At 33.8% G+C, this 18,364-nt stretch overlaps 1 protein-coding gene across 2 annotated transcripts in view; it reads right to left on the bottom strand.

Annotated features, from left to right (window-relative positions):
- Positions 1–15,583: 15,583 nt before the first annotated feature.
- The window catches only part of LOC132699601 (synaptogenesis protein syg-2-like), a 519,238-nt gene continuing 516,457 nt past the window's right edge, over positions 15,584–18,364 (bottom strand). For both annotated transcript variants that reach the window (XM_060666413.1, XM_060666422.1), the window contains exon 16: positions 15,584–17,747. In XM_060666413.1, the coding sequence (XP_060522396.1) occupies positions 17,601–17,747 (147 nt within the window). In that variant the 3' untranslated portion in view covers positions 15,584–17,600. The remainder of the gene's footprint in view (positions 17,748–18,364) is intronic.

The raw sequence follows: 18,364 nt of genomic DNA, 5'->3' as shown, positions 1-18,364 counted from the left end.
TAAAAGAAAAGTAGTATATATTCTCAAGTTCTGCATCCCCCGTCCCCCAGGGGAGATTTTGAGATTGCAAATTTACAGATTCCCAACCAACCCAAAAAAAAAAACAAAAACATTAGTTTGAGCAGTCTACGAGAGATGTTGAGCATTAATAGCTCAGGTTTTGATCGCCAGATGTCACCCTTAATCCGGGTAGGGGGTAGTTTTTGTGTTTGTTCTTTTTTGACATTTTTTTCCGCCCCCTGTACATTGCGTGGCGGGAGGCGAACCCGGCCGACGGCGTTAAGTTTATGTCGCGGAGCGAGATTATTAGGTCACCGAGGTCGCGCATAATGCATGTAATTCGTAACACCCAAACGCTGTTAATAATTTTTACAATTATTGTCAAAAATTCTTATCCTAAAGAACAATGCCTTAAAGGGGTAGGTTGCCCAACGAAGAGGTTTAATGACGCTCGCCGAAAAAAAAACACAATACCAATGAATAATGACTCTTATTAATTCAAAAAAAATGCCCTTCTGGGTAGACAAATATCGGCCTAATTAATACAGAAGAAACGTATACATAAATAAATGATTTGTTTATAGATACAATCATTACAAAAAATTTTCACCTATTAACCTAAAGAATAATGCCCTAAAGGGTCGTAGCATATTAGGTTGCTGAAAGAAGAGATCTAATGACCCCCGCAGAAATAAATCACAATACCAACGAATAGAGATTTAATGACGCTAATTAACCCAACAAAAACCATTCTGGGTATTCAAATATCGGCGTAATAGATAAAGCAAAAATGTCTACACAAATAAATTATTTGTTTAAAGGTTTATAAACAAAATTATTATAAAAAGAATGCAAATATTATAAAAACAACAATGCCCTAAAGGAGCGGACTATATTGGCTTGGCGAAAGTAGAGATTTAATGACGGTTATTAATCCTAAAAAAATGTCCTTCTGAGTAGACAAATATCATCTTAATAAATAAAACAGAAATATATACTAAATAAATGATTTGATTAAACTAAATAAAACACAATAAAAACGAATACAGTCCTAATGACGTTTATTAATCCAAAAACAAAAATGCCCTTCTGGGTTAGGCATATACCAGTGTAATAAATACAGTACAAACTTACACATTAATAATTTTTTAAAGGTTCAATTATTTAACATGAACGTAAAATAATTACGTCGAATAACATCAGTATATAAATAAATACATAAATAAATAAATACAATTATTATAAAAATTCTCAACCTAAAGAACAATGTCCAAAAGGAGTTGTACTATATTAGCTTGCCGAAAGAAGAACTTTAATGGCGCGTATTAACCCAAAAAAAAGTCAGAAATAAATAATTTGTTTAAAGGTTTAATTTTTTAATATGATCATAAAAGAATTACTCGGAATAACATAAGTATATAAATAAATAAATACAATTATAAGAAATCCTAACCCAAAAAAAATAATGCCCTAAAAGAGTCGTACTAGGTATATTAGCTGGCCGAAAGAAATAGCTGCCTCGTGTGTGGTCGATCGGTCAGTGATTTCCCCGATGCCCTTTGTACCTTGCCAAATTTCGATGGCCTCAAGCTAGCGTATACTTTGATCAGGGTATAAGATGACGTTTCTCGTCCGCGTACATCAATCTAAAAATGATATATCAACGAATCCGTATCGGTGTACACCCTAGACAAATTATGGTATAATAAAACTAAAGTGAAATTTTTTTTTTTGTTTGTCAAGTTTCGGAAGTGCTAAAATCTGCTTACAATAATTATTTTTGCTTTCAATTAACTCACCAACTTCACTCATTTTGAGGAGCGTTTTTACACTTTACTCGCTGATTTGAGACATGGTAACAAAATGGTTGAATTAATAACGATAATTTTTTTCTAGAATTGCTTGTGGAATCAAAGAACACACGTTACTGGTCACTTATTAAACTTATTGGTTTGCAGATATTACTAATAGGAATTTGAGCATATTTTGTTCACTTCAGGTCACCATAACAGTAACCTTAAGGTTACACAGGTATCACGGAGATACAGAAACCGCTTAAACATGTTACCGTTAGCCAGCAAATGAAAAAATATATAAAATATTTAGTCTAAACAAAGACCTTTTGGTGTCGACAAATATAAGTACAGGTTATTAATGAAATTATTTATTGATTAAATATTGACATCCTGGAATAAATTAATAGCGTTAAGAAGACGGTGCCTTTTTGATATCACAAAGCTCTTTTTCGTTCTAATCCATCACCTCGATGTCGAAAATCTAAATTCCAGTGAAACGAACGCTAGTTATTTTTGCTGCATTTAGTACAAGTTTCCAGTCACATTCTATTTAGAGATTTCGAATATATGTGAACCATTTATACGGATTCATCTTTGGCAACTTGTATAGACACTTTGTTAATAAAAGGGTACAAGTACCGGTCATTACCTTTTTTGTTATACGTTATCGCAAAATATATAAAAAAAATCATAATATTCTCTATCACTTGAGGATCTATCATCTCCTCGTGATGTCTGTCGACGGACAGATATAACATAATGACTTTTCACCAGTGCTGTATTTTCAGTTTATCTTTATATCTTTAAAAATATAAATATGAGGAATATAAAACCTAATACAAAGTAGCCCTCATTTTTTTATAAAAAAAAATTTCGCTAAATATTTCAATTTGATTTACAATAATAATTTTCTACAGGGTGAGTTAATAGTTAATATTTTAAAATGTTAAGTATTTTAGAAACATATAATTTTTTTTTACTTATATTTTTCCTTTTCCAGATCGACGAATCTGCGGGAAAAATACTAAAATGTTATTAATTTCCCATTTCCCCGTCATAAAGAAATGTCTTTCATTTCCATTTTCTCTGTCGTATCAAATTATCAGATAAGAGATTGTAAGTGGTTAAAAATGGCAAGAAAATCTTTTTGCGAAACATATAAAACTAAGTATTGTTGTTGGTACTTTAGGTACGCCATAAGCGCCATAACTAACCAAAACTAACTCGAAATATTTGCTTTAAATATAAAAATAAAAAGATTTAAAACACTCTCCCAATGGTCGCATATTTATGAACCTTTTTTTTGTATTTCTTCGTCTAATAGAGATACAAGGGTTACGAAGGTCTTTCTCATTTTGCAACGTTTTAGAATTTGAAATGTACTTTCGTCACAGCCGCCTTTTTGACGCTGACTGGCAATCTCCTAAAACTGCTGGGTTCAAATCCGACCAGATTCTGGATCATTGTTATCGCCCAAAGTCTGTGCGCCGTTGCCCAAATTTACTTGGGCAGTGTGCCTTCAAAAGTAGCCACTACGTGGTTCGGATCGTCTCAGGTGTCGACGGTGTGCGCCATCGCCATCTTGGGCACGCAACTGGGTAAGCGCGCGACCACTATCACCGGCATCTATTGATATCCTGATATTTTCAGGCGCCGCGTTTGGGTGCGTGGTGTCGCCTTATCTCATCCAAATGGGTGACAGTACGGAATCTCAGCTATTCGACATGTTCGTGTACCAAGCGATTGCTACAGGGGTGGTTTTCCTGATGGTGATTATGTGTAAGTCCTCGTTTCCGTTTCTTTGGTAAAGAACAGAATTAGATAATATAGGGGGTCTACTACGGTAAAAAGTGAGGCGTTCCATAACTGTAATGCCTATACACTGCTAAGTGTTGCCTTTTGTACAAGTTAATTTAAAAGGTTAAAGGTGGTGGGGGCTCTCACTTACAAACTTGGATAATTTCTGCTTTGAATTCTTTGTTCTTTCACGAAATTTCAAAAAATATATGATATCAGTGAAAACCGAGTGATGTCTATTTATTCTTCATTCAACAAACTGGATGGGGAGGGAACATATTTCAAGAAAATACTGACGTAAAATTCCATATCCAAACGAATCCACAATTTGTCAGTGGCCCTGTTGATTGTTGCCTAGTGGGTCTTGTTGGTCAAAAACCAGAATTTGCAATTGCAGGTGTCATTGCCTTGAAACGAGATTTTAAATCTCGCGCATATTGGATGGACCTTCTCAATTTTTTTTCTCATAGTCAAGTCCTAAGTTCTATTGTCTTTTGATGTACAAAACTTATTTCCCAGTATTCCACCTATGGATGGAGATTTAGTAGATTTTACCCTAACTCGGAAACAGGTTAACCCATTGGTGAAACAAGATTTATTAGATTGCTTAATAGTATCTTTAGACCAAAATTATTTTGAATTTAATGCACAGATTTACACATCTAGAGAAGGTTTGATTATGGGAAACCCATTTAGTCCTTTGTTAGCCTAGATTTTTATGGATAATTTGGAAAATATCATACTAGAACATCCTTTAAGTAAAAGTTTTTTATGGTGGTATAGATTTGTGGACGATGTCTTTGCTTGTTTTGTTGGAACGGACAATTGAATTCTTTTTTAAATTACATTAACTCAATACATAATCGTATAAAATTCACTATCGAGATTGAACAGGATAACTCTATTAATTTTTTAGACTTAACTATTACGAAAGTGCAAAACAAATTAGATTTTTCAATATATCATAAACCTTCACATACGGACACAGTCATACATAACAACTCAAATCACCTTTATACACACAAAATGGCTGCATTTAACTCTTTTATACACAGACTTCTTAATACGCCACTCTCAACAGAAAATTACAACAAAGAACTTAATATCATTAAACAAATAGCACTGAACAACGGCTACAATCTGTCCATTATAGATAAAATTATAAATAAAAAACAAATGCAGACAACATTAAACTCTATTTATCCGAAACCAAATACAGAACACGAACAATTTAAAACAATTACATACATAGGAGAACCTAGCGAAAAAGTTTCAAAACATTTCTCAAAATGTGGTTTAAAAATAGCTTTCAGAACTAACAACACTATAGGAAAATATTTAAAAAACAATAAATCGTAATGTCTAAAATCCCAAAAATCAGGTGTCTACAGGTTGAAACGTGGATCTTGTCCTAAAATTTATATTGGACAAACAGGTAGATCCTTCAAGAAACGCATTAACGAACATAAAAGAGCGTTTAAAAATAATAGTCTAGATTCTAAATATGCTACACACTTAAACACAGAAAAACACATTTTTGACGACAATTTTGATATATTACACACAGCCACAAAAAGTAGAAAATTATATTTATTGAACTTAAATTCTCACAAGGTTTTATGGTAATTTTTCGGTAGCAGGTAGTTTGTAGATATTACATTTGATAAAGGCACGGTGTTGTCGAAACAATTGTCATGTCATAATATATAATTTTGTGAAAATCTGAAATTTTAGTTTTTATTTATTTTGATAAATGGATTTTCATCAAGTAAAAGCCACCTAAGTTCAATGATTTATTGATTATGCAAACTCCTTTTTAAAAATGAATACACATATATTAATTTATTTCACAGCTTTTTCGCGCTCAAAAAAATGACGACTCTACGTCCTACGTCTTACGAAATGCACGGTTCTCGTGATTCATCTGAAAAGGCTTAGCCGCCGTCGTATATTTCGGCACGCAGACCACAAATTCCACAGCAAGCACTTTGTATGTTCAAAATCTCGAATAGATCCTTGAAGGAGATCTCTATACCGCGCCTGGAACTGTGCGCTGCTGTGTTATTAGCTGACTTATTGCATTGCGTATTAGATACACACCAAGAACACATTAACATTACAAAAATATTTGCTTATTCGAATTCAACCGTAGTTTTGTCTTGGATCCATTCTTCTCTATATAAATGGGCCACTTTCGTAGCTAACAGAGTGAGTCACATCCAAGAGAAAATCCCTCCTTCTAATTGGTTTCACATATCTTCAAGCGAAAATCCTGCTGATTGCGCCTCAAAACGTCTCTACCCGTCAGAGCTTTTAAACCATCCTACATGGTGGGCAGGACCCCATTTCCTTTCCACTGCTAGGAATACTTACGTTTCGAATGTGTCTAAATCGGAAAATAAAACATTTCAAACTTCAGTAGAGGTCCGCAAATTTGTCCTAATTACTTTCGCAGATGAAAATCCTTTTACTTCTCTACTCCTCGCTAGGGTTTAAACAATAATAGCCTATTCTTTTAAAAGGTTCACGTAGACTCACTACCCTACTAACTCTATACACCCATAATAAATATTTACACCCCGGATTGCAAACTACGCAGTATCTGCTTACTCAGAATTATTGGATAACATCTCCAAAACGCACTATACGAAAGGCGTTATCTTCCTGCTACCGATGCTTTCGCGCCAAACCTCTTTCGTCTCAAGCCTTAATGGGAGATATACCGACAACTGGGTTAAATCAGATCCAACCTTTTTCCAAGCCAGGTATCGATTTCGGAGGCCCTTTTCGTATCACCCTGGGGAAGACTCGAGGCACCAAAACTCTAAAATCTTACATTGGCCTTGTTTTCTGCATGGCCACCAAAGCTATCCACCTGGAGTTAGCCACAGAACTTTCTACTGATGCATTTATCGGCGCCCTCCGCAGATTTTTATCAGGTCGCGGTCGGTCTACGGATATCTACACGGACTGCAGAACTAACTTCGTCGGCTCGTCGAATCAAATTTCAGACACTTGGAAATCGATTTGCAGCCAAGAAAACATTAAGTGGCATTTTAACCCACCATCTGCTCCTAATTTCGGTGTTATTTTCGAGGCAGGTATTAAATCTGTCAAGAGTCACTTGGTGCAAGTAGTGGGGGACCAGATTCTCGGATATGAAAAATTCTATACAGTGCTTGTGTCCATAGAAAGTGTTCTTAATTCGCGCCCATTATGCCCAATAAGCTCTGATCCTAACGATCTCAACGTGTTAACCCCCGGACATGTTCTTAATCTCCAACGTTTAAACGCGTTCCCTAAACCTAATCTGTCGGATATTAAATCAAATACACTTTCTCGGTGGCAGTTAACTCAGCGCTAGCACTAAGATTTCTTGCGGAGTTCTTACATACTTCAATGCAAAGAAGTAAGTGGTACGATCCGGCTGTTCCAATCGAAAACAATACTCTTGTTCAGGTTAAAGAAGATCTTTTATCCCCACTTAAATGGACTTAAGTGGAAGTTAGGACGTATAATCCAAACACACCCCAGTCGCGATGGCGTGGTTAGGATTGTAACCATTAAGACTGCAACCGGTGCAATAAGGTTTGCCCTTTGCCGCAGTGTTAAACCCTTTTTCTAGTCTCTTTTTCTTTTATTTTTTAGTATATATATTATGTATTATTTTATTAGTATATATATTCCAATTTTAAACGTGGTGGGAGGTATGTATCTTCCCGATAATGTGATTTATTGATTATGGAAACTCCTTTTTAAAAATGAATACACATATATAAATTTATTTCGCGGCTTTGTCGCGCTCAAAAAAATGACGACTCTTTTACATTGCGGCCGAAGACGAAGGTCAAAACTTTAAATCGATTCGCACGGTCTCTCTCTTTGGCCGACCGTCGAACCGAACGCATCACAGACAATTCGAAGTGCAAGACAATGAAAAAAGTGCCGGTACGTGTAAAAGCCGAGAGTGCAGAGAACCAACCCCCGTCCAGGGATCAAGGTAGGACGCACCCTTTCGGAGTCGTCATTATACCGTCGCTCCCGAAACCTTATTAAAAGGAAAATCAAAAATAGCAACCAGCCCAAATACAGTTCACTCAGATTTTCGTACACTTGTAATCTATAAACCAAAGAAAGATCGAAATTTCCTAAGAAAGTTGAGAGTCATGCTAAGAATCATCTTTGCTAATACAGCCCATTTTCGAGATTTGATTATCCATCGACTTCGAACTTAAAAGATATATGATGACTTGGAAGATGGTCATGCCTTCACATTAGCAGGGACATCATTATACCTTTTAATAGCATTATAAGTAAAGGATCTCTGAAATGCAGTGGTATTGCTCTTGTTCGCGGATGCATCCCTTAATTTTAATTTAGTATATAAATAAGATTTTGCAGACTATTCAATTTTATAAAGTAAACTTGCTACCCCGAAAATTTCAGACTATAACAGAATATTAGTCAAATCTCAACAACATTTTCATTTTAATCATTTCACGTGGTCATTAAACCTTAAATTAAGATCCATCCGAACACCCAACTTGTTACAGGACGAACGAACGAAACGAACGAACCTAACATTATTTAAGGCTATAGAAAAATTATAGCTATGGTGGACATCTTCTGTGTAAGGACGAAGCACAAGTAATTTAGTGTTATTTCTATTAAACGCCAGACAACCCAGATATTACAGACCAGCCATATTTAAAACAAATAGATATTGATCGAAATCAATAACAGACCCGACAAACTCGTCGTTAGAGGTATATAACATTTCAAAATATCTTCAACATTGAACAAAATAAACTAATTGGTCGACAGTCAGAAAGAGATTTTCGTGTTTTCCTATTGAAAGTGATATTCTATTTTCAGTTTTTCCGAAACGAAAAATTATTTCTTTCAAAGTTTTAAACTATTTCTTCTAACAAATTGAGAATAACAATTTTCTCATTTTTGGAAAGTGCAGTTTTACTAATCCGTTTCTGAGCCACAAATCCAGAAACACTAACCATTTTCAATAATCAACTTTGAAAACAATTACCGGAAAGTACCTGTAATCATGATTTTAAACAGTAAAGGGCGTGTAGGTCTACCAGCTATTTTGGGAACCTTGGACATTCATACTACATGGACACAATACTACGACTATGAAATACGGCGAAAACCGCTAGGTTTTTGCAGTTCAATGGTACTTTATCTCTCTCACGTTAAAAAACAGAGCATCTACATTTTGCACAAGTTTTTTTTGACTAATGATCTTCTTAGTCAACTCCGATTTAAGCAAAACTTAAATTTAGCACCATAAACCAAAGCAACGTTAGTTTTCAGATCGAGGCCAGCGTTGCCCGTCTCAGTTAGCCCTTGTCAGCAGAGAATTCAGGGAATCGTTTATGAAACACGTACTGACGATATTCAAGGAAAGAAACTTTTGGATGATTATCTGGTCGTTGGGTTTGTCGACTGGCGTTGCGAACGCCATGGGTCTCATACAGAACAACATATATCGCAATTATTTTCCCGTAAGTCGAATGTTAGTACTTTAAATTTTCAAAGCTTAACCTTATTTCTCATCAGATATCGGAATAACTTCAATTTTATTGCAATAAGAACATTTTCAAAAATTAAACGCATGGACCATAGACGACAGAATTATTGCTTATAAAGTACTACTTACAATAAAGTATATCTGGAAGTGATTAGAAACACGAAGTTACTGGGTAATCAACCAATAATTTATTCATAAGTAAGAGACAAGACAGGGGCGAGTCACTCGATGTCGACCACGTGTTGGCTGATATCAGCAATAGTTTCTCTACCTGTAGGAATATAACTAATTTTTCAGTATTTCGAGTAGAAATCATTCTTCGTTAGAGACAAAACAAATTGTGCAAGAATGATAAATAAGTAGAGGAATCATTAAACAGGAAGGAAAATAAATTTCCTTTAGCAATACAGTTTTTCTTAACTATGTACATACTTTATTTTTATCTATTTTCTTACCTATCGCATTCGCCATTCTGAACATATTCTTTTACATTTTCGTCTGTATCACTGCATATTCAACCCCATAGAACATATTTTGAATAACAATTTACTTACTTAGGTAATTATTGACATTTATTCGCAATATGATTAATTTATGCCCAAATAAACATCGTATAATCTTTAATCTTTATATTTTTAAAACACCATAAAGGTCCGTTCTTGATGCTGATGGTTATTTCAATAATTGGGGTCAAAAGTCAAGACAATATACGACAAAGTAAGAACCCTAATCACCCAAAAAAAAACATTTTTTTTCTGCAAACAATACCATTTTTAAAAAGACCTCAAAAAAATAACAACTTATTCTTATTCCAACCAAGTTAACAGCAGGAGAAAAACTACAAGGTAGTTAAAATATTGACTATATCATATTGTACGGAGTATTAAACAGACTGAAAGAGCAAGTAAAGTAGTAGCAAAAGATTAGTAAAATAAATTCAAAGACCACAAATATATTGATAATAGAATAGTAGCAGAGAAACAAAAACGGAAAACATGACGAATCATGAATCTTTTATGTTAAACTCCAAAAGGTCCCCGATGGATACAACCAAAGTAATCAGCTGGTTTTAAGCGATCTTAATGCAAGATACTACAACAAATATGAGCTGCAACACTGGTTCCGTCTTCGACTGAAGAGATTTGGCCAGATATGTGGGATAATAAACAAAATCCGAAAAGAAACGAGAATTAAATTTCACAAAATTTCGCAAAACTATGAAGAATACTGTAAGGAAGTGAAACATGGGTCCCCAATATAAACCAGAAAGTCTGCAAGTAGTTGAACTGAAATTTTTCCGATCGAGAAGACAAGACACGATGGTTTTCGAAATATGAGCGGTATTAAGGGAGAAATCAGAGATAGTAAGTCTACACGATAAAATAAAAGAAAATAGCAAAAAATGGTAGTTCCATATGTCTATTAGAAGTATAGAGGCCCTGCCTATGGCGATAATACAATATTTATGAAGCAATTTTGAAAAAAAAAATGAAATTGCGGCGTTCAACAACCTACAACAATAAGTCGGGATGCGGTATTTTTAAGCCAGCATTTTCTTAGATGCCTAAACCTCGTTAAATGTTTTGTTAAAATTAGTTAAGTGTGTGGAAATCGCTGCTTAGAAAGAAATGTGTGTAAAATATAGAGGCATGCGCTGAAAATGTCAATACTGCTTGCGGCGCATCAATTTTCGCCGTTGTAAGGCCACTATATAATCTAATAGCTGTATAGGTAGACCATATAATCAGAATGAACTCAGATTAAATACAAAAATTTATAAATAGACCTCGTTTAAAAATATGCTAATACTTAAATTGAAGAAGAAGAGTTACTTTTAGGAATGTGATCCAAATAATTTTCAAAATCATTAAAATTATAGATAGTTATAGTAACGAACTACGAGCAAGGACGAACGTAGATAGGGATCCATAGTTACGGAGAAAGTCACAGTAGCCACTTTGGGTGGCATTGATTGCTATCTCTCCCAAATCTTGAATTTTTAATATTAAGTTTTACGGAATTGAATGAATTGTCTTTATTTTTTAGTAATAAAAACTTCTCAGAAATAATTTGAAACTTTAATAATTTTTACAAAACTTCTGGATTCCTCCTGCGTCAGTTTTTGCTGAGTCGAACTTGCTGACGTTTCGCCAATCATCCTGTTGGTTTCTTCAGAGCTTGACTGAAACTGGCTCATATTTTACTCTGTACCTGCTTATATATTGCTTGAGGTGGGCACTAATGAGGGGTATAAACACCGTCGCGGATGACTGATTCCCAAATTGGTGACAGGTAGAGACCTGAGTCGCAGTTAAAATTGTTAGGTTGTTTATAGATTTTTATAGACTCTCGGATTTTTCGTTGGTAGAAGAGCTGATTACATGCAAGAATTTTAGTTTATTCGAATAAAATTGTATGTCCGGCTTCATGAGTCTGTTCGGCAACAGCTGATGAGTTTATTTGTCTTAGTCGTAAGGCGGTTTTGTGTTCTTTGAGCCTAGTTGATATTTTCGATCTGACGAAACTTTACTTATTCAATGTTTAACATGCATCAAAATTGAATTGAAATTAAAAAAAATATTTCTGTTTGTACGAAACGGCAGTTGCCTACGATTTTTAAAGAAATATTATGTATCTAGCAATAAGCCGAGTGGCCGGTAAATTGTCTGATAAATGAGGAAAACATTTCCTGAAATGTCCGATAAGTGGGACAAACATTGCTTATAAATTTTTTGAAAATATTGATATTTTCGGACGGACGGTGATTTTTTAATTTTTTTTTAAGGGAGCAGAGAACGACGTCGGACTCATAGTCTTCTTGGCCATCATTTTGGGGGGTTGTGTCGCTTGTGTAATTTTCGGCGTCATTTTGGACCAGACGCACAAGTACAAGTAAGTTTTCCATCCGCTTGCTGCTGAGAATAGGTTTTTGCATATATTTTGATGTGCTACAATTAAATTACAAGTTTTAAGACAGTTTTTTTATTTACCTGTTAATTTCTCAAATATACAAATACACGTGAATACACACAATACTTACAATTTAGTCGCCAATTGTGTCAAAACGTGGCGACGCCCGGTTACAATGTACAAGGTGTCGATTTAATAATTCTACAATTTATCACAAACATATTCTAGATTGGTGTCGTTTCTTCTTCAGTTCGTCGATTTCCTACGTCCCTGTGGTGTTCAGTTTCCTGGAGAAGAGCCGCATCGGAAGTTATATAGCGATTCCTCTTTTCGGGTAAGGTCCCATAAATGGACATATTTTTAAATCTTTTAAACCAATAAAGATATCATTGAATAGTTTACGTTACACTTTAGTTTTGATTAGTATTTTACTTAAGCGTTGAATGGAGGCAATTCTTTTAAATGGAAAAATGGTACCTAACCACGTTTTAAAAATTTTATTTTTAATAAAAATAAAATCTCAGCACTACATCAAATTTGATGGCGAAGTGGGTATCCAGACAACAAGAGAATATTGAAAATTTGTTTGATTAGCTTTGGTCGTCATTTTCCCTATGTTTTCCAAATCTACCTCCACCAAAAAAATTTTTTTTTTACAGAAAATAATTACATTTTGCAGATCATAATTTTTGTCTTAATGAGTTGTGATTAATTATCTTTGAGCGAGAGAGTTATATATCATTATTGAACTCCAAAGCTTAATGTCCTCTGCCGTATTTGAATTTATTTGAACTTTGTGATATAGCCTTTAAGTGGTCCACCCTGTTTAGTGAACCCTATCATTGCAAATTGGCATTTTATTACCATCTTGCATTAAAAAACGAAAAACAATGTGGTTAAAAGAAAATCATGTAAAATATTTTCCGATTACCTTAAATTTTTGTCTTTGATTTTTTCTCTGACATCCATCTGGTTAGTTCACCGAAAAAACATATGTCTCTTATAAACCTCTAATAAATATTCGTTACCTAATAATATAATCTTTTTAAAGCTTTCGTAATCCCCAAAAGAAACGGGAAAACCATTAGTAAATGTCAAAAGCCAATCATTCATTGTTAACCTCACTTTTAGTTGTTTACGTATAAGTAAACCTTTTAAAACCAATAGCAAATAAGTTTGAGATGGTAAATAGAAGCAAGTCGATCCAATCCACCCCAAAAATCAGTCCAAATCCATTGCCGAAATTTGATTGGAAATAATACGAATGCATAAACAAAAAGGATAATTTTGTGTTATATGAATCGGTCTAATTCAAAATGGCTGTAGTACACTACAGAGAGAACGTTGGCTCCGGAATCTTTGCCCAGAGTTAAATAGTCCCAGATAATAGGTCGTGTCCCACAAATATATTTTAATATATCTATAAAATTACATTGTCCTGATGAAAGTCTAAATCCTGGTCTGTTTATTTTGTATTTTCTCTTTGTATTATCACTTGGTGCACTTAGCACATGTTCTGTAAAGGTTATTAGCGTATTTAACTTTTTGAAATTTTGCTTAGCTTTCGACATCTTTAAAAAATAGTTGTTAAACATAACCTCAAGAATATAACCAATTATACATTTTAAAATATTTTTTACATGCAGATTCATTGGATTCTTTAAGATTTGTAATAGTTTTTAAGGAATACATTATAATTAATTTAAGGGAACTGTATATGCATAGGTTTGTTTATCGAATTTTAAAATTAGGTGAATCGGTTTATATAAACGAATGGTTCCAACTTCTTCCACATTCCCAATGACCAGTCAGATATAAAAAATTACTAATGGAATATAATCTGCTTTACAATAATTAAATTAAATCTTAGATTAAAACTAAAACGATTTCTTATAATAGGTATAAACTCCCATTGCACCTTTACCGTCAATTTGGATTTAGTGTCCCCTTTTTTCTCTTTGTTCGCCTTCAGCATGTTATATGCAATAACAAATCGTATTATTAATGGCAGTGGAGCCTTAAAATATTCATTTTATCCAATTTTCCATTTTTTTTCGTTTGTTGTTTTTTCTATTAATCATGAGAGGAAGTTAATTGCAGTTTGTCAGATTCTGGGTTTTCAGAAGCTAATTATTATTATTATTTTTATTAATATTACTACAGGACTGAAAGTTTTATAATAAATTGTTTAAGAACGCTATACGGGTTTTTACAAAACTTTTAGATAACACTAGTGGTTTCTTATAAAACCAGCCGTGGAAATTACATGGACATTACATTGACAAAAATAAACCTCACTTCAAAATTTTGCTCTACATACTCAACTGACATTTTCCAAACTTCTTTACATTTCCCAGACATTCTTTAAAATGCAGACAAGTCTTCACTTTTATTCGAGATATTTCAAAGATTCAGTTGTGTTTCGGAATCATGAAATAGTTTTGTAAACATAGCTTTCTGGTCTATTGGTTCATAGTCACTTTTCACATTATATTGCTTCGGAATAGAAACATTGCCTTAATTTTTCAAAGAAACTTCCACAGGCTACTGTAATACTTTTTACAAAACTTCTGGATTCCTCCTGCGTCGGTTTTTGCTGAGTCGAACTTGCGGACGTTTCGCTAATCATTCTGTTGGCTTCTTCAGAGCTTGATTGAAACTAACCAAAACCGAAGCAGGAGGAATCCAGAAGTTTTGTAAAAAGAAACATTGCATATTAAATATACCATTTTGTTATGCGACCAAATAAAAAAGTATATTTCATTATAAGTATGCTAAATTTTTATATTTAAAGAATACGTTTGTCGTGGGGACCTGATTAATCCATATCAAAATTGTTATTATATGGTCAAAGATTTTCAGTTCTTAATCAATATACCGTTTGCTTGTCCGTAGTTAAAACTGTCCCGGTAGCGATGCGGCGTATTTATACTAGGTATCAAATATCGAGAACCTCACCAATCACCAATCATCAATATAGGAGACAATGTTTTTGTCCCGCCTTTAGCTCCGCCTCGGTCAACCAGTATATAAGCAGATATAGAGTAGAATGCAAACCAGTTTCATTTAAGCTCTGAAGAAGTCAACAGGATGATTATCAAAATGTCAGCAAGTTGTAAATAGTATTACATTATGTTGTGGAAGTTTCTTTGAAAAATTACTTTCTTTCGCTCGCCATATCAACATTGTAGAAGTCATGTATACATAAATTGCCTTACACTTGACAAAATCATAAAAAAACGGCATACCTATCATCATAGCTACTGATAATGAGAGTCCCGAATGAATCCATAGTCATCCGGTGGGACCATTTCTATGTTCACTCTCTATGTAAAAATATAAGCAGTAATATATAACCCATGGAACTGTAATCTCCAATATAAGAATGAATGAGAGACCAAATATTCCGACTCTGACCTGGGAAAATTAATGGCATTAACAGAAAGAATTTTGATTATTTAAAGGATTGGGTGCCCAAATCGGGGAGAAATTAAAGTAAGATCAACTCAAAAACACAATATATTTACACAGATCTAAACATATCGAAAACATAAACAAACTGTGGTCCAGCAAGTTTTGCCATATAGAAATCAGAAATTTGATTTGATTTCACTGACCACAGATAGTGAAAATCGATGAGTTTTATTTTTACATCTTATTATTCTGCCTCAACTAGTTTGCAAGTTCACTTAGAGCCAAATTAAACGAAGACAATTTTAATTTTAAAGAAACGTTTTATTTCGGTAAATATTCCGCATGGCGGGTATAGCATAAACAGCTCAGGTGACATTTTTTGGTATCCTAAATTTTATTTAGAAAATCTAATTATTATTGTCCTATTATGTAACAAATTTCATTGGGGTATTAAAAAAAAGTACAGCTAATAATAGAGCCACACTTGAAAATAACGGTGTAAAACAGTTTATCGGTAAGTAGGCGCATAGCACTAGCAAACAAGTAAAAACAATACGAAAACTATAACGTTATAATGTTTCAGTCAAATCGAGTCAGATTATGGAAGAAATTAATTTTGTATATTCAATAAGAGAGGTATTCAACTCACAGTTAAAAATATCAATTAAGTACTTCTTCTTCAACTGCCCTGCCTTCCTAGAGCAGCTATTTGCTTTTGCTATGTACTATGATTGGCTTATGACTCAACTATGCAGCTCTCTATTAAAACTCAAGATAAAACCAGGACAGGACAGAACAACATATGCCGAGATCGATTATTCTTCCTTAAACCCGGATGATTTGTTAATACAGGCATTCTAACAAATTTGGAGCCTTAATTTGGAAAGTACGAAACGAAAAACCCTTTTCAAGATGTATTTATTTCTTATTCTAGATATAATATGTGTCATCAAATAAAGTGAAAGGCATTTGAAGGGGAAGATCCAAGGAGTTGCTTAATTTGGACGATATCGTGCGAGTGATCTTTGCTCTATGAGCAAATGGTATCCATTTTTTTCACTACACCGTGCGTGAAAGGCAGCGAAAAAATTCAATTCTTGGTGAATAAGTTAGAAAAAACAGGGAATCTTGTAAAGTTCTTTATGAAGTTGGATGAATCACTAAATCCAGAATCATATTCTTTATTAATTTTTAATATATATATAGCAAATTTAAAAAAATATTCTTGGAAATATATTATGTATATTTCATCTTTTTACTCCTGCAAGTGTATTAAAATTAAAAAAAAATGAGAAAATGTTTTCATTCTTATGGAATACCTCTGAATGTCAAATTGAATGTGAAAATTGAGACTAAAACTTAGTAGCGAACACATACATTACAACAAACAAGACATACATAAGAATCAATAAAAATATGATATAAAACTTCAAAAACTACTTTTTGCACACTGTCGATGTTAACAGTTTATTTACAAGTTATTGCTTGATGCAGTTTAGTTTTAAATTTAATATGAAAGGCGAATTTAAAAAATAAATAAAAAACTAGTCATTCCGAATCAATTAAAAATTATTTGACAAAAAACGGAATTTTTTCGCCGCGCTCTATAAGGACAAGAGATTTAAAAAAAGGGACACCATTGGCGCACAAACAAAGAACACTTTACTACAACTCACGTTGAAAATTTAACACCTACAAAGAAAACTGGAATTTATTATAACTCAATTTTTTTGGTGTCCTACCTAACCCGCCGTTCAGTTTAGTATCCGAATTAAATATTTCGTTGGAGAAACTAAATAAAAATTTACCAAATTTTGGGGACAACGGTTTCCAAGTATCTCAATATCATTTAATGTTTTAAAAAAATCCTTTGAAAAAAGGTTTATCAGAACTCCAACGGTTCGGCCCAGTAAGTTTGACTCTAAGCAAATCTGTGTCACCTCGAGGCTTATCGATAAATTCGAATACCTTTAATAACCCAACTATTTTCGAGAAAGAAATAGCTCATTATCTGCTGATTAACGCTGATCTGTTCGCTATGCAAGTCCAACACCGAACACACATTCGCGTTATTTTAAAAAATCACAGTTAGTACTCGTCCTTAGTATTCATATCGATTTAGAAATTTAGTTGCATTAGACGCAACTTTCTGGCCCTGGGATGGAATCTGCTATGATGTGGTCCCGCCTCAATGTCGCGAACGATGAGTACGACATGTCCCTGGGACGTAGTTTAGGCCTTCCCAAGGTCCTGCTGCTGTTCAAGTCGCAGCTAGATGGCGACTAAAAAAGAAAACTTTGTAAAAAAATCGATTTTCTTGCATCGTTTTGTTTATTAATTTTAAGAAATGTAAAAAAAATATATCACAGAATTTACCGTCAAAAAATCATATTTCTTGAGAAAAATTGAACATTCGATATATCGGACCACGTAAATACAAGAAGGGGGTTCAATTTAAAAAAATACATTTTTCAACTGCTTTTCCGGAAGACCCTGATATTTGATAATATTTCAAAAATGAATGTATGTTTTTCTATTTTGTTTTAAATAAGGGAGATAATGTATCTAGTGGTCAACTAAAAAGGGCCCAAGTCCCTACGACTACGCACTACACCAAGGTGAAAAAACTTATGACCAAAAATGTCTAGAGAAAATGTTGGAAATCCTATATTGCAGAGAACTGAAACACAATTTTAAAATTTTGATAAATGTCCGAATATTTTTGCAAATCGATGGCTATAACTTCAAAATGATTGAACGCATTATATGAAATTTTGAGTCTTTTGAAAAGAGCTCTCCCTAGACCATCAACGCTGCCCTGAGCGGATTGGATTCGATTACTAGTGTCACCGCTATTTTTTTCTTCTTTTGAAAAACGTTATAAATTCAGTGATGTAAT

The sequence above is a fragment of the Cylas formicarius genome, unplaced genomic scaffold (genome assembly GCF_029955315.1).
Source record: "Cylas formicarius isolate icCylForm1 unplaced genomic scaffold, icCylForm1.1 PGA_scaffold_10__41_contigs__length_53128322, whole genome shotgun sequence".
In the NCBI taxonomy this organism is placed as follows: domain Eukaryota; kingdom Metazoa; phylum Arthropoda; class Insecta; order Coleoptera; family Brentidae; genus Cylas; species Cylas formicarius.
Note: the sequence above shows the minus strand (reverse complement) of the source record. Positions and strands in the feature narration are given on the sequence as shown.